Source organism: Cornus florida, unplaced genomic scaffold (assembly GCF_030987335.1).
Source record: "Cornus florida cultivar Cherokee Brave unplaced genomic scaffold, ASM3098733v1 CherokeeBrave_3.0.0_Hap2_Chr11, whole genome shotgun sequence".
Lineage (NCBI taxonomy): Eukaryota > Viridiplantae > Streptophyta > Magnoliopsida > Cornales > Cornaceae > Cornus > Cornus florida.
Window position 1 is genome coordinate 83,871,003 of NW_026775581.1, and position 18,177 is coordinate 83,889,179.

Genomic DNA, 18,177 nt, shown 5'->3' on the forward strand with positions numbered 1-18,177 from the left:
TCCAAACTCATATAAGTATTTACCTGGAAGGCTCATCAAACCATCCTGAAGTAAACAAATTTGAACTACTCTTTTAAGTTCCAATTGTTGAAATTTGATAGTAGGCCAAAAATAAACCACCAATACAAAAATTTACAAAAATGTGAAGAACACAATCACCGGCAACAGCCAATATCAACGGGGATTTCCACCTTGGATGCCGCCACCTGCATGGAGTGATGTACATGTCCATCCTATTCTATGAATTCTATCCACCGGCAAACAAACCACTGCTACTCAACAAATGAAAAGTAAATTTGGTTCCTTGGTCCTGATCCCAGTTCAACTTAAGAACAATGTTCCTTTATGATTGCTGGAGAATGATGAGAATCAGAACCGTGAATGGATAAACTTATCTGTTCTTCTGCATGATGGCAATTGATAAAGCATATCTTTGTCTCGCCGCAGACCAGCTGTTACAAAGTCGAGCACAATCGAAGCTAATTCATCCTGATGTGAAGTGTATTCGTGATCAGCTCCTTCTATAATGTGTAATTTGTGATTGGATATGTACTTGTTGAATTCCATGGCGTCTTGGACTGGTACTATTTCATCCATAGACCCATGAACAGTCAACACACTGTAAATAGTAGCAAAAGTATCTGAATACATGCGAGAGTTACAAATCAAAATCATTGAGGCCTCTTTCAATTGAAGGGACCCGTTAACATTATATACAGTATTTCATTGTAGAAATTAATTATCTCGAATAGATCAATTTGAGAAAACAATAGCCATCTAAAAAATAATGTTCAAAATAATGGATCTTGTAATTTCAGAGAAAATAAAAATGAATATATATGAAGAAACATGTTTCAAGTTTCAAACATTTTCAGGCTCCATCAAGATGATGAGATTTTTTGACTCAAATGCCAAGTAAATTGTGCACAAGAGCATTCAAAATCAAGGGAATGCATGAAAAATGCTACCATTTCAGAGCTACATTAAATCACACAGAGCAGGAGCAAGAACAAGAGCATGGGAGCATCAAAATCTAAAATATTTAGTGTGGGAGCATCTATAGAGTACCTGTATGATGCATATATATGTATTATTCCATATAATAAATGATCATTTTAACTGTTTACATTTCAGTTTTTGTTCAATTTTAATTGATATTCTATGCATGTCTAAAAAATTAATCAAATGAACGGTTCCATTCAGATTAAAATATCACAAAAGATAAATCTTGGATAAGGGGTAAAAGCCCTTGCTTCTCCCTTTAAAGGTCAAGCCATTTAATTTCTTACAGGTGGCCCAGCAGCAAAACGGAGGGCGCACAACTGTTCAGTTTCTTACACATGGCCCAAAGCCATAGTAGATTGATTGAATTCACGGATTTAGATATCAGAACGGTGATCCAAAATGCGCAGAGCTACAGTTCGCTACTCCCCCTGAACCAATTGTGCGACTCAAGGTGCTAACGTAAAAGGGAAGGGGGCAAACTCTTACCAACCACTGTCCTTAAGGCCTCGCAGTTTTCACCTCCCTCTAATTTAGAGGGAATGCAACTGAATGGATGAACCATTACCAACCACTGGTCCTACATGACTACATCCTGGTGGTCTCTGTATGCAATTTACACAGCCTAGGTTCTGTATATTGCACAAGTCAGAAGGTATTAGTAGAAGTAAACCTACAGATACTACTTTAAGCAAATAGAAAAGCAAGTTCCAGTTATCCACTCCTCCCTTCAATCCAATAGAAGGGAAAAAAATGAAAAGAAAAAACAGAGAAAATAATACAAATGCAATCAACCATCAATTACTTACCTGCAACTTTCATGAATTGATAGGCACGCGGCATGAGTATCAGTCGTTAGACGGTCCATCAAACTTTCTTCAGTCACCCGATACTGGAGCTTTCCTACAAAAATAGACAAAAATGACCAACAAAATCAACTATCAGGACTTCCAGGTGGAAATGAGAAGTCTTGCATGTTTGCACCCTATAAACTCTTAAATTTATGAGTAAAAAATATTAACAGAACAAGAAGTCTTAAAAAAACAAAAGAAGATTAGGGATATTGATACGTTGGAGAAATAGACTAATAGAGTAAAACAATGTAGATCAGCCACCGTAAAACACAGGAGTAATCATAAATTCATGATGTTGATGACAAAACAAATGGAGTAATTACAGTTCAAGCATACCCCATCTGTTTTCAACATCAATAAATCCGTGTTGCTTGATTCTTCGTAAAAAATCTCTGCCTAAGCGACCTTCAATGCCTTTCTCCAAACTGAAGCGGCCAGAGATATTAACAACTGTACAAACATCATTATATCTTGAAGCATGCAGAAGCACCACATTTCCTCCTGCAAAATTCCTTTTCAGCATTATAAAACATTTAAGAAACATATTACATAAAGACAATCCTTTGTTTGTGGAAACCAATTATGCAAGATCGGCAAAACATATCCGAGAAATTGCAAAGCAGCAAAGATTTTAGTGAAGTGATTGACTAGATTCCCATCAGAGCAATGCAACAGAATAACTGCATACCTCCTTGAGAAAAGTAACCTTTTCATCACTGTTCTATAAAGAACTATGATTTAAGTAGAAATCCTACTAATAATAATATCACTGTTCTGCAATGAACAATGTTTTAACCACAAATCCTATTATTAATAATATCCAACTGCAACATTTGTTAAGATTAACATTAACCATTGAAGTCAAAAGAGATCCACCTTTCATATGAATTTTTTATCCTCTAGAAATTTTTGGTACCTTATGACAGTTCTCAACATTTGTTGAAAGTTATTAGCATTATAACGATTTATTGCTTCTGGGACACTAACCACCAAGGGTTCTAGGTTAGTGGTATCTCCTCACTTTCCAACATGAAAGATTGAGAGTTCAAGTCCTCATAGAGGAACAGTGAGTGTGTGAGTAATATTTGTCACAACACAAATATATATATATATATATATATATTGTGAAGTCACTATTTTAACAATTATATAGGACCTATAGAAACCTTATAGATTCACTGACAACAAGGAACCATCAGCATTCTGATAACAATTATTCGCGGATAACTCAGTGTCGACCAATTTATACTTAATGCTATAGGAGAAGAATTGAAATTTATACTCAAACAAGTAAGCTTTCCAAAAAAAAAAAAAAAAAAAAAAAACCACCCACACACCAACTGTCCTTTACTTCCTATTATTTATTACTAATTGAATCTGGAATATTTAAAATTGACAGACCTTTACTATGCCCAATAATTGCAGCTATAACACGTTTCTTCTCACTGAAGTATTGGACTACAGCACGCAAATCATCAGCTTCTCTATGGTAGTTACCATACTGAAATGAACCTTCACTTTCCCTGGAAGGCAGAGAACAAAGAGTTCCTTGTCACTATATTTATCAGAATCAAGTAACTCACATGTTCCAAAATTTCAATGGTGAGGCATGTGTAGGAGGCAATTTCAAAGAACTACTTCTACCTATAACTAGTAAACAAAGGCATGCATCAGATATAATATAAATCTCTACAATATGTCCCATTCAAGAAACTCCAAGAATCTAAGGGCTTGAGATAAATCATCAACAGAACAGCTACAACAGTGCTTTTGGTTGAAATGGGTTATTTAACTTATTTTAAGGTTACTGAAAGACACTTAAGAGTATATCTGATATGAGAGAGAGGGAAATATTGATGGTTGTAAAATGGACAGATTGGAAATATAGGCTTGCTTGGTTTGTAACTCGGAAAACAGTTCTCAAGAATTCAGAAAACAGAAAACTGTTCTCAGAGAACTATATAAATCTTTTATAGTTCTCTGAAAACAGGGCATTTGCTTGTTTGGTTTGTAACTCTGAAAACAATTCTCAGAATTCATAGAACAGAAAACAGTTTTCAGAAAACAATAAAAGACAATTCTCTGAAAACAGGCCTTTTTGCATTTGTTTGCTTGGTTTGTAACTCTGAAAATAGTTCTCAAGAATTCATAGAGCAGAAAATAGTTTTCAGAAAACAATAAAAGACAATTCTCCTAAAACAGGCCTTTTTATAATTGAGTTTTCAGAAAACAGTTTTCTAAAAACTGAACCAAGCCGAGTTTTTTGTACAGTTTTCAGTTTTCAGTTTTCTGTTCCATAGTTACAAACCAAGCAGACTTACATTCAATTTTCCAATTGAACACACAGAACAGAGATCAGTAGCCAGCTAGTGATTAAATAGAACTCATTTTTGGAATGAATGTGTTGGATAAACAAGAAACAAGATGGTAAAGAAGTGAGTGAAGCCAAAAAGCAGATGACGAGATGGATGGATAAGAATAAATAATTCCACGAGAAGCTAAGGGTAGCACCAACGGAAAGAGAATGAAAAGAATGGTCAACTAGATAGTTCGGGCATGTGCAACAAAGGCCAAGAGATGTGCCTGCGAGGGGAAGCGAGTTGTTTGAAGTTGAAGGTAATAACAAGGACTAGGTGAGAACATAAGTACAGAAAAGCCAAATCTCCCATTGTAGTTTGGAAACCAAATGGGCAGACAATTTTGTCATCTGAAGGTAAGTAAAAAGAACTTGCAAATTGCAAAGACTGCCACGTGTAAAATAACCTTAATTGCTGATAGAAATTATCCATTTTACTAAAAATTATTTAACATATCCCTACTATTAATGCCTCATCATAGTTATCGGTCGATAAAAAATTGCAATGCAAAAATTACAGAACATGTTCCTGCAAACTTTTGTAAATATAAGCAAAATATTTTCCCTAGTTGACAAAACTTGTGTGACCAGAAAGAAAATAAGTAGCTTTAAAATTTTGGGACCCTCTTAATACATCAGTGCTTCCATAACCTCTGTTTGCAAATTATAATAATTCTTGGAGTCCAAGTGTTTAACAAAAAATCAAAAAATAACTAATTCAAACAAAAGAACCTAAAATATTAATGGCATCGAGATAAGACCTCAAGATAGAAACAAAAGAGAGAGAATGTACAATTGGATTAATATTAGCATTTAAAGCATATAATATATGTGAAGTAAATGAAAGTCGAAGAACTAGGGGAAAAAAAATGTAAGTCCAAGCCGTATGCAGACTTGCTAATTTCACCACAGAGTGAAAGCCTATAATATGTAGTCCAAGCCACTGAATAATTTTTGTGTGTGTGTGTATATATATATATATATATAAATTTTTTTTTTGTAACCAACCACAATTTTAAGTGCTAGCTAAAGGTTTAACTTCATAATAGTTATTTCTGGGGTGGGCCTTGGCGCAACAATAAGGTTGGGCTATCCCTTTTTTTTAGTTATTTTTGTTCTCTCTTTTAATTTGCCACTAAAATCATACCCATTTATTATTCAATGTTTTTATTGGCTTTCATTGCAAACAACTCACCCATTGCCAGTAAAATCAAAGCGAAAGGCACTAATTCCCTCTTTTGCGAAAGCAGCAGCAAGGTTCTTCATAGGGATGCGATCCTGGATTCAAAAACAAAAAGGGAGGAGGTCCACGAATTAATCCCTCGCCTTTTCTGAGCAAAAATCAATACCATTGCATGGGCAACATGGATACATAAGCAAATGTACAACCAACAGTAAAACAGACAAATCGTTGAAGGAATTGTGTAATTTAATAGTTTTGCTAAGCTCCAGATTTATTCTCAATTTTGTTGTAGGGTGCTCTTAAGATTTGCCACTTTGAAATTAATTGAGAATGCAGGCTAAGTCTCATATATTTTTTGGGATGAGATGAAAAAGGATCTTTATCATGAATAAAGTAGACCATATGAGAAAAAATTGGCGATTAATGCATGTAATACCTTTTAATTAGAATGCATACAATCAATTTCCATTAGTTCAGCATATTCAAAGACTATCCCTAGATACATAAAGAATTGAGAGGCTTAATGTATTTTTCATTCTCTTTATAATTTATTCATACACTTGATACAAGAAAGCAATGCGCCTTAAGAAAGAAGTTGCAAAGTGGAAATTCAAGAGATATGCTAGCAATAAGGCTGTAAATAGAGGTTTAAACACACAATTGCAACTACATATATGTACAAATAAATATGAAAACTGGAAAACGTATACACATATGTGCATGTATCCACACACACACATATATATAAATTCCAGTACAGATGCTGAATTTATTTCATTCTAAAGGAAGCTGCCAGACTAGTCTGACTCACACAACACTCAAGAAAAACCATTTCATCCTCTCTCATACACAAAATATTTGCCAGAAGATTTAGTAGACACAAATAGTAGCTTATTCATTGCTCACATAAAGAAATTAACAAAATTTAGTAGCTTGGAAATTGGGAGATAATAAAATAACAGCAATTGCCACTCACGTATAACCAATCAAAATAGAAGCCGAGTGTGCTACATCACACAATTTCCAACCTTTGAGGATCTAAATCCATGGCATATGATTACAAGCTCCTCTGAACCTGTTTCATGCAATATCCCCACAAGCTTCTCAAAGTGGTGGTTCTGTATTGTAACTCTATGTTGTTGAATCACTGTTAAGAGATAAAGGAAAAGGGATTTAATATTGCAAGTGAAATTGGTCACAATCTACAACTCAAAAGGGGTTTCAGAACACAAAAAGAAGATTACTACTAGCAACCTTTTGCAAATACCCAAAGAAGACAACATTTGATAAACATATATGGCCACATCCCAAAATATTAAGATGATAATAGGTGAATCCAAAATAAAAACACTTCATGTTTAACTGAATCAATGCATAAATTAATCATTCTGGCCTCTGGGGTAAAAAAACAATAACTTTCAAGTTGCTCAATCAACTTCCTTCTCGAACACTAAGTCACCAATTCAGCTATATAAAGTGCACTATCCCAGAAAAGTCATGTCTTTTGTCACTGTTCCAATACATATTCCTTTCAGACCATTTTTTTTTTTTTTAATTTTTTAATTTTTTTAACAGTTGGCCCATTGCAGGGCCTGGGGAGGGTCAAATATACACAGGGTCACAGCCTTACCTCCACATGCGGAGAGCTGTGATTTGAACCCCTGACCTCCAAGTTACACTGGAGCAACCGGCACACCCTGCCCAAAATCGTCCATTTAACAAATAACAATCATCCATTTAAGTATTTATCCTTCCTAAAATCATGTATGCATAGATAACACAACGACCATACAATTCGTATATATAGAATTGGTCAGGCCACTCATCAAATCAACCTTATTAAAACTTGTGAGCAAAAGAAGGGAATGGTAGAACATAGGAAGGAATAGAAACAAACATATTAAGAACAAAACCTTAAAGCAATGCACACCAGGAAAGCTAAATTGAAGTTACATTTGAAATCACTACATCATCTACAGAAAATTAATGTACTCAACTAATTTCAATGGCATGAAAATATTGCTTTGGATATAACAATCAACAAAAGAGAACCAACAACATCAACAGATTGCATAAGCAATAAATAATAGTAATAATAACTAGCTAGTACCCATTTGAGATGTTTGAAAGACAATTAACACAAAAAGGGAAGCAATAAACTTCACTCAGATATAGCAGCAATTCTCAATTGTTTTCCTTTTTACTTATTTTTTGGGGGAAAAAAAAAAAAAAAAAAAAAAAAAAAAACCATATCAAATAATTCATAGAAAAGCTAATTTGATAATCTAAACATTTGGGATAATTCTTTGATGGGTCATTGACAAATACCATTGTTTCAATCAAATTTGCGTGCGAAATGATAGCACGAGTGTCTTTGATTCTGGGTGTAATGGGTAAGTGCTCACCTGGGTGGTCATGATGGTGGCGTTGGTCTTCATAGGTTGGACCGGATTGAGCCATCTGACGACCATGGGTTTCTACTTTTGAGGCCATTGATGGGGGATGGATGCCACACGGCGGATCAATTTGAGGAAGAATACATTCAACTTCTGTTCTACTCCTGCATTTATAGGTGAAATGTGTTTTTCCAGTTTTGCCACCAGTCCTCACTCCTACTCCTGAACAGGATTCGGATCTGATACCCTTAAATGGAGCTTCAATTCTTTTATGCCACTAGTTTGTTCTAGGAACAATCAAAATGGATCATATGGGTTCATGTTTTGTAAGAAAGATTAAATGCACATGACTTCCTATGATGTCAATTTGCCTCACTTTTATCCCAGATTACGTTTTTGACCACTAATAAAATGACCGTGTTGTCCTCATGCAAGAAAAATATTTTATGTTTACATTTTACTGTTATTAAAAATGTCATGATTATCTAAAGGAAAACTGTCAGTGTCACACTCCGAATCGAAAAATTGGAACACTTTTTTTTGGCAAAATATAAGTTTTTCATTTTTCTGATACAGTGGCACATATTCCGTTAAAGGGATTATCTATCAAATACATTATATAGTAGGGTAAAATACACAAGTTTAAGCTCAATTACTCCTTCATTAGAGTTGGTTTTGAATTGATTTGATGTCAATAAAAGCATAATTTTTATACGTTGGTGTGAGACACTCGCTTGGACATTTGAATTTACTCGATTGATGAAAATTCTCTAAAGGATTTTGTTTTAACATAAACTTTCACATAAATTAACGCCCGCAGCCTAATACAAATCTTCTACCTTTCAATGTGGAAAGTAAGGGTTTGATCATCCATGGAGATAAATGGGTGTGTTAGTTTCTTGTCACTGGAAGAAAAAAAAAAAAAAAAAAAAAGGTTGAACATTGCAATATAAAAAAGAGACTACAAAAGAGTAAGATTGGTTCAATTTCTGTAAGGAATTTTCTACGGGAGAGTTAAGGCAGATAAATGAATCAAGCCCATTGAAGAACAATTGCTTTCAAGCATGGAAGTTCAAGTTCAAATCCTCTAGTAACATTAAAGAATTGGTGTAAAGATGCTAAACAATTGACCGATCTAGTTTTTGCATTGAAAAAGGTATTGTATAACTGAAGTAACAAATAAGGAAGAGGTTGACGTGGGAACGTTTAAACGATTCACAACATAAACACCCTCCCAAAATGAGAGCGAGCACGATTTGTTGTTTTGAATCTGACAAAAATCCACTGTATAGCAAAAGAAGAAAAGGGAGGACAATGAATAAATATTGTCCAATGGAGGACTTGAATTACAAACACTACACTTGACATGGTGATAGTCTCTGCCATTGTCTTCTACAGATTTTGCTAATCTCCGAATGATGGTACATAAATTAGACCTCACTGATACCAATCAAACTACAGTTATTCTCAAAGCTAACAAGCTTGCATGTAACTATATGCACGTAAGTAAAATCTGACAAAAATGCACTTGCAAATAATCAACTCAATATGTTTCATGCTAAGATCCCACGGGAGCAATGCCTTTTGTCTTGGCCGCAGCGGTTGCAGCTGCCGCTGCAGCTGCTGCTGCTGCAGCAGCAGATGCTGCCGCATTGGGTGTTGAAGGAGGCACTGGGTTAGACTGTGAAGTGCTCTGTGGCGCAATCTTCTGTTGCTGCTGCTGCTGCTGCGGTTGCTGGGAGTTGAGCTGAGCAAGCAGGGTATTGATTTGGCTTCCTGTAAGTGTCTCATGCTCAAGTAACGCGTTGGCAAGCGCATGAAGCTCTCTCTTATGGGTGGTGAGAATGTTTTTCGCATTGTTGTAAGCCCTGTCCAACAATTCCTGCACTTCCTTCTCAATTAGCAACCTAGTTTCCGTGCTCATGCTCTTTCCATTGTCATCATAGTTGTGAGTGACCAACCCAACTTGTTTGCTCATACCATACTTCGTAACCATAGCTCTGGCAATCTTAGTTGCTTGCTGGAGATCAGAAGATGCACCTGAGGTAACTTCATTTTCTCCAAAGATGAGCTCTTCCGCAACTCGTCCCCCCATGCAAACATCAAGCCGAGCAAGCATCTGCTTGCGAGATACACTCGTCTCATTCTTGTCGGGCAATTGGGAAACCATGCCAAGAGACATCCCCCGTGGAATAATTGTTGCCTTATGCACTGCAAGAGCCCCATCAGTGTGGATAGCCACAAGGGCGTGGCCACCCTCGTGAAAAGCAGTCAGCTTCCGTGATTCATCAGATATAACAGCTGATTTGCGCTCACTTCCCATCATGATCTTGTCTTTCGCAAACTCTAGATCAGCCATGCCCACAGATTTAGCACCGTCCATTGCAGCCTTAAGAGCTGCAATGTTAACCAAGTTTGCAAGATCGGCCCCTGAGAACCCAGGAGTTCCTCTGGCAATGATCATCAAGTCAACATCGTCTGCCTTCAGAACCTGTGAAATAGATTTTGGATCACGAATTTAAAGTTAGGCTAAAATAAAAATAAATAAATAAATTGCACAATAGTAGCTGTCTGCGTGGCATTTGTTGCGTACATCCAAACAAGAACCTACAACTAATTGCCATGCTCAGAGGATCCAGAGAAATAGTATGCCCTTCAAGTGCCATTGGCCACTACACATGTTAGTTTAGGTGCAGATACGATGATACTAATGTAACTACTGCATCTTTTACATTATATATGCATATACCAGAAACACATGCAATCATTTGAACCATCCTCATGCAGTGAACAGAATATACTTATATCTATATATAGAACTACAGAACCAATGAAATTGTGGCTATAGAAAATGCCACACCAGTAAGTACATTCGCCAAGGACTATGTGCCAAGATGATGTCACGCTGACTCAAGCCTATGCCGTACCACAACCATGCAGACTGATATAGATTGCCACATACATCAAACCCCAGAAAACTTACTTTCATCCTGTACATGCAGGCAACCTTCAGAGACTGATTTCTTTCCTTTGTAAGGCAAATTAAATTTCCACTATTTATGGTGAATAAGAATTGTTCATTTGAAGGCAGAGTGAGAAAGAGACTGTGTGTGAGTGTTTACACATACTGATAGATTAATCAATAAGCCATAAAAAAGAAAAATAAATAAAAATATCAAGCCTACAATGAAAATAAGCCAGGCCAATGCCCTTTTCAGCACTGTAATGGTCTTAGCTTTTGGCAAGGGACATTAAACCATTGCCAAACCAAGCACTTTTCAAAAAATAAAAAGATTCCTCAATAAGTAGCAATACCTTTGACATGTGTGATTCCATAATCTGCCTTCGCCCTTCCACGTCCGGATTTGGGACGACAATGTGACGGTCAAATCGTCCAGGTCTCACAAGTGCCTTATCCAAAGATTCTGGGAAATTAGTTGCGGCAATCACAATAATTCCATCATTTTGTTTGAACCCATCAAGTTCAACAAGCAACTGATTTAAGGTCATTTTCATGTACTGCTGATCTTTTGGGTTACGGCTTCCTCCAATGGCATCTATCTCATCAATGAATATTATACACGGTGACCGCTTCTTTGCAGCGGAAAATAGATCTCTCACCCTCCGGGCTCCAACGCCAACAAACATTTCTTCAAATTCACTGCCGCTGCATGAGAAGAAAGGCACCCCAGCTTCTCCAGCTATTGCTCTCGCCAACATAGTCTTGCCAGTGCCAGGTGGACCAACAAGCAAAACACCTTTTGGGAGCTTGCCACCAAGACGAGTGAAACGCTGCAACAATTGAAAGCTAAGGTAAAGAAATCTGAATCTTTCTGACAGTGAAGCAACAAATCTCTATCGATAAGTGGAATTAGGCTTCAAAATCTTACAATTTAATTTTATGCATTGTTTGGCGCATTGCCAACAAAGAAGTTCCACAGCAATATTATTTGGCATATTTGGGAAAAAAATGTGAGGAAGCAAATAACTGTATGACTTATGCCGTGGATATGCTGAGGCAGGTACTACTTCACTATATGCATAGGAGAAACTACTTATGAACTAGGATGCATCCTTCACGGATGCACAGACAGACAGTTCCTGACCACAACACCCAAGATGCATTTACCTTAGGGTCTCGAAGATAGTGAACAATTTCTTCTAGCTCAGATTTTGCCTCATCAACACCCTTTACATCACTAAATTTTGCGTTTGATTCCATGCTTGGATGCACCTCTTCATGTAGACCAAGTCCTGAAAAAACCAAACAGAAATAAAAAAGAAAATCTTACTCCAATTATAAATATCTCTGAATCAAATTATAGTCACACGCAATATCAATGAGTAATACCTTTACTGATTCCTCTATCCTCAATGAGTGCTCCTACACCTGAGATCAAGAGAAAGGCCATACCCAGAGCACGGAATGTACGCCACAACTGTTCTTTGAAATGCCCTCCTTCTGAAGCCACCATATGAATAGGTGCACTAGCAGTTCCAAGGACACCATCTTTTGTAGATTTTCCCACATTCCTAAAAGCTGAAAAGCTGCCTACACTTTCTTCCTCCATTGTGGAGTTAGCAGCACCTCCAATTCCTGTATAAAACTCATTCTATCCGTTGGGTGTTCAAGGGAGGGGTACGTAACTTCTTTCAACAGCAAAATGGATAACAATGTATAACAGCTACATAAGCAGCTCAGTTTCTGCAATTGTTCTTAATGGTGAAAACCCAGGTTCTTAAAATTCAGAGACATAAATTTGAATGGTCCGCAAAACCTAACTGAACGTTCATGTCTTTTCATTTGTATTCTATTTCTAAATATAACATTCACAACAAATGAGTTAAAAACCCATTTTCTCATATGCCAGCGTGTTTTGCAAAGCTTAATTGTAAGCTAAAATAAACAGTTTTGCTTTCATATTGCTGTAGCATCACCTTAGTAACTATTAGTGTTGATTATGACATGCAAAACAGGTATTTCACAATGATAAATCAAAGAACTCAATTTTATAACACTAGATAAGCCATCTGAGAGCAAAACAGAGAAGCATTTTACAAAAACCAATGCCGTCACAGTTTTTGTAACAAGAAGAAGATCGACTAAAGGGTTGTGAAAGAAAGAAGAGAGAGAGAAAGAGAGAGAGCAAAAAGGAAAGAGCAGAATATGTAGGCTTGTTTGATTCAGATTTCTGAAACAGTTCTCAGAAACTTAGAAAACAGAAAATGTTTTCAGAGAACTATAAAAGACAGTAATCTGAAAATGTATAGGGCCAGTTTGGTTCAGCAAACAGTTTTTTAAATTTTCTGAGAACAAAAAATCAGACAGGTCCATCCCTAATGGTTTTCTGAAAATTCATTTTAAAAAATGTCTATTTTCATAGAACTGTTTTTAAAAAACTGAACCAAACAAGACCAAACCTTTTTAAAATTGTTAGGAAACTGATACCAAGGTCCAAAATTACACAAAATATTCATTCAAATTTAAAGCAAAGGCAAGACGACAGGGGGGAAGATTGTTATTTTCAGAATCTTGTTCTAAATAGTTTAGATTCAGCAGCAAAGGAAAAATTAATTAGGAAATGAAACTAGCCCAAGTGACCAATCTTCCAAATAAAGCCACCAAACAAAAATTCACGAGGCCTTTAAACAATTCTTCCTAGGGAAGGAGCATAGAGATAGACCTGAAGTTCAGTTCTTTATTCGTATAAGTTATCGAAAAAACCTAATCCCGATTGTAGATAAAACTCATAAAAGTAGGAGGTTAGAGAAAGCCTTCATGTCTTTACAAAAATAAGGTTAGCTAGTTACTAAACAACATAATAGGGCATAAGAACTGCAAGGTATAAGGGCTTGGAAGAATATTAACTAGATAGTGATTCCATTCCCACACCTACCTCTCTGCAGAGTTTTGAGCAACTCACTTTCATCCAATCTATCAACCTTGACCAAAGCTTTAACATATTCAGAAAGTGCAGCTGGGTTAGAATGTAACGAACGCTGACTTTCAAATAGCCTTATTACTGCATCAGGGTCATTCCGATGATAAAGCTCTTTCAGATATGCTGCATCAATTGACCCATCTGTATCCCGTACTCTGCGAGCTAAGCTGCCAACATAACTCGACTGAAACCTTTCTCGAGCACTCGGAAGCCTACTCACTGCATGAAGAGTAAAAAATCAATAAATTATCCTTTGTAAGAAGAAGATAGATGCTTTCACTTTACAAAATGGCATGTCGGGGATACACACAAGAAGAAATTATAGACTCGCTTTAAATTATTTGATATAGTATAATATCCCAAAGCAGAAACATTAAATGCCGCATCTCAACAAAACCATTTAGAATAATTACAATATCGATCTAATTTTGATGTATGGAGTTCAGTTTCCAAAAGGCATTCAAATTAAAAAGTACAAAAATGTAGAAATAAGAGCATGTCTTCACATTCTCCTTTTTTATAAACACACCTCTTCTTATTAAAAGCACAAAAGAACTGGCACATACACAATGATTTTTGTCACCAGTAGAACTAACTCGGTGTAAAAATTGTTGTCACTTTCATGTTTTTACATGGCCAAGATTCCAAACAGCTTATATAAAATTCTCACAGCTAGAAGTAAGTTTAATTAATTGATTATCTTGGCAATGGGTGGCACAGAAGGAGGCTACTAGCCCACTATGCCGTTTCACTTTTCCAGGAGGGTCTAGTGGGTCCTTTAAATGTTCTGTTTTTCCATTATGATAAATAGATATTTATGCCTCCAACACTGGATTCCTGGGGAAGTCTAAATATCTAAAACTGATCACCAACATTCCGCGTGCTCATCTAATGTTATATCCTATAAGCCTTTTTTTCTTTTAGTAAAATGTTGACAACACTGGTTCATCAAAAGTATTTAACTGCATAGACTATATTCAATGAATTACACTCGGGTTTCATGCATTCGAAATGCAGGTAAAGACCCCAAGATATGCCAACATATCTTTAATTAATAAGAGTCCACTAGGGAAAAATTACTATGGTGGAATAGTGGAGAAAAGCTTTAGAGAAAAATAATTTAAGGGAGAAGTTTTCCCCAACCACTAGAAGCTGCTAAGCATGGAAGGGCCATTTTTTTATTTTTTATTTTTATAAGTAAAACACTGAAGGCCTTTGACGAGAGAAAAGGGGCTTGCCAGTGCAGGCATTTTGGTTAGTATGTTGCCGAATTACAAAGTCTTGGTTAGGGTCGAAAGTTGCAACTGGCAAGGAGCAAAGGCATATCAACAAACCATGATACTAGATTGAAGATATATATATATATTTTTTTGATAAGTAATACTAGATTGAAGATATTTTAATAATTATGATTAAAATATATTTTAATCATAATTATCAAAATTAGTTCAGACACCAACCCTACACCGGGGTTTATTGGTCACTACAAGCACGTGATTTCTGAGAATTGAGTAATTAGTTCAACGGCTACACGGCGAGAAACAATCATGACCAAAGAGCTTGCTAATCTGTGCCAACAGACAAGAAGTCACCGAGATCTTTATAAAACATCAAGTGGTAAAAGCATAAACTTGTGTGTAGTTTATTCAATAATAATGTGTGCAAAAATTATAAAAGAAATAATGCAATGGTTGGCGTGTACATGAACAACTATTGAGATTGTAAATTTTCAATTGGCACTGTCTTACAATTTCACGAGTACAAAGTTTACGTCCAATGTTACCAATCAGAAAAAGTACTTGTAAATAAATCTACTTCACCAAAGTGTCATGATCTATATCATTGAAGCTGAACAATAACCACAAAAACATGGTCTGTAATTGCCAATAATAAATACCTACCCCCACCATATCTGAACTTTTGGAAAGTGACAAAAGATCTAGCAAACAGACCATTGAATTGCCGCAACTGGGATTGCTGCTTTGAGACCTGCTAAGAAAAAAACAGAGTCAAATATAATAAGAGGGAAGAACAACAGCATATCAAAATAAGAAAAACCTACTATGAGGGAACAAATACACTGAGAGAACCCTTATAAAATACGTTAATTTTGTGTACCCAATGCAACATCATAAGACCCAAAAAAGAAAAAAACTATTCATCATAATCATTTGGAAAGGTGAAAAATATATAGTACTTTCATAAAACAACTACAACATGAACAACAAAAACAAAAGGCCCGCTCAGAAAATAGAACAAATACTACTATCATAAGAGATGCGAAAGCTCGAGAGTAAAAAGCCACCTTTTTAACAAATCCTCAGCTTCTCTGAGAAACCAAAGTTGCCCTATCTAAACAAATACAAAAAAGAAAAAATTGCAATGTTTCCCAACAGAATCCTCAGCCCCGAATCCAAATGCATTAAGTCTTCAACAGTTATTCAATTCTATCACTACGACGTATAAACACACGAGCAGAAACAAAACCTAGCAAGATCACAAATTGCAGACTCGTTTCGTGAAAACCCTAGAACATACGCCGATTAGGTTATAATCACCACAACCAATCGTGAACTTTCAAGAACAATAGAAGCAGATTCTGAGAATCTATCTGAAAAAAGCCTAAAAGAGTGCCAAATCAATGATGTGCGAATTCGCAACGAAGATTACACTGACCTGCGTGAGAAGATGCCTCAACGCCATCTCCTTCCGAGAGGCCAAGAAAATCCGATCTCTCTCTCTAGAAGACTAGAACTATCCGTCTAAATATATCAGTGCATATATGTATATGTATATTTTCTATTTTTCTGTTACGGTGATTATGGAATTGCAGAAAACTGTGAGATGTTTTTGGAGGAGAGGAGGAGAGAGAGAGTTGACGCGGACGATTGCGTACCGAGTTCGATTTTCAACCAATTATAAAATCAATTGTATATATGTGTGTATATATATGTGTTGACTGTTGACACTTGACGTATATACTCAGTATAAACAACCTAATATTAATTTTTCAATATTAATTCCCTGTAGTCTGATATAAGGTAAACGACCGCGTCTCAAGTCCCTCAACCTAATATTAATTTTTCAATTTTTTGAATTGTACAATTTTATTTATTTATTTTTTTTTGCTGGCACCGAAACTCATCAGGGTAGAACCTCTTCGGGACTTACCCCAGGTTACAAACCGGAGATGCTGTCGATGGTCCCCCACAGCACAGTAATAATTTTAGTTGAGAGTTATAATGAAGATGGACGAGTTCGAATCTGGGACATGAGCGTTCTCAGGCCGTTACCTTACCAACTCGGTTAAGCCCATAAAAACTGTAAATTTTTATTTACTTTTACATTTATCCGACCCACCCCAACCATTAATAAGATGGAAAGTTTTGGACTCTCCTTATATTCACTTGAAATAATAAATAAATTTTGTTATAATTAATCCAAAATATATATAAGGAGAGTCCAAAACCGATCTTTGTTTAGGGTTAAAAACATTGGTTTACTCTGAATTTCGTCCACAGGATTGACTGATTTAAAAACATATCTATTTTTAAGTTTTATTGGTACTTAAGTAATAATTATGATGTTACAGTAAAAAATTGTGTATATATTTTGGCTTTTATCATGTTATATTGTTGTCTGCATATATAACATATTCATTTCAATATTGCAACATCTTTGTTTGAGAATAGGACACTTAGTTTTACTTTGAAAATGCAACATCTCTATTTTAAAATATAAACAATTTAATATTGAGAGATATGCAACACACTTATTTTGAGAGGAGAATACATTCATTTCAAAAAATAAATTATCTTAATTTTGATAATGTAAAATATTTATTTTTAAAATTAAATATAAATCAATGGACTAGGCAAGTCGTAAAAATAAACCGACTTTGCACGTGTCGTTTACAATAATCACATTAACATGATTTTGTCTGTTTTATTTTTAGTTAAATTTTTAAAGAAGTAATATATTTTCTTTTGATTACTTGTTCAAAGTAAATAATTCATGTGTTCAATTGCAGACCCATGGGATGGTTATGGTTTTGTTACTCTGTATTCATGTGTTCAATTGCCCTCTTGTGTGTCACATGGATTGTAATTTGTAAATTACATTTTAGGAAAGGAAACATATTCAGTGATGTTTATTGTAATTGCAATTTTAATGCATGATTTCCTTTTCTTTTCTTTTTTATTTTTATTTTTTTTATTTTTTATTTTTTTATCAATTATCCATAAGCATGATATATATTTTTAGTTTTTTTATTTTATTTTCAAAAAATTACAACACCTTCGAAAATACAATACCTTTTTAGTTCAAGGAGGTAGGATCTTTATTTTGAAAAAATGTGGCATCCCTTATTTCGAAAATGAGATGCCTTAAGAATGTTATACTGGAGATTGCATCATCTTTAATTTTGGAAATCCAATCCTCTTAT

At 35.4% G+C, this 18,177-nt stretch overlaps 2 protein-coding genes across 2 annotated transcripts; both read right to left on the minus strand.

Moving 5' to 3' along the window:
* On the minus strand, nucleotides 1-8,091 carry LOC132284557 (putative uncharacterized protein YDL057W). The gene is made up of 7 exons (XM_059786667.1): nucleotides 7,801-8,091; nucleotides 6,424-6,542; nucleotides 5,408-5,490; nucleotides 3,258-3,379; nucleotides 2,193-2,357; nucleotides 1,812-1,905; nucleotides 1-619 (listed from the first exon to the last, which is right to left on the minus strand). Exons 1-7 carry the CDS (start codon nucleotides 7,886-7,888, stop codon nucleotides 370-372), a joined length of 921 nt encoding a protein of 306 aa, XP_059642650.1. The 5' UTR covers nucleotides 7,889-8,091; the 3' UTR covers nucleotides 1-369.
* A 989-nt stretch (nucleotides 8,092-9,080) lies between these two features.
* LOC132281046 (ATP-dependent zinc metalloprotease FTSH 4, mitochondrial) lies at nucleotides 9,081-16,657 on the minus strand. The gene is made up of 7 exons (XM_059782784.1): nucleotides 16,410-16,657; nucleotides 15,635-15,722; nucleotides 13,689-13,952; nucleotides 12,143-12,388; nucleotides 11,921-12,045; nucleotides 11,107-11,583; nucleotides 9,081-10,282 (listed from the first exon to the last, which is right to left on the minus strand). Exons 1-7 carry the CDS (start codon nucleotides 16,434-16,436, stop codon nucleotides 9,350-9,352), a joined length of 2,160 nt encoding a protein of 719 aa, XP_059638767.1. The 5' UTR covers nucleotides 16,437-16,657; the 3' UTR covers nucleotides 9,081-9,349.
* Nucleotides 16,658-18,177: the final 1,520 nt, after the last annotated feature.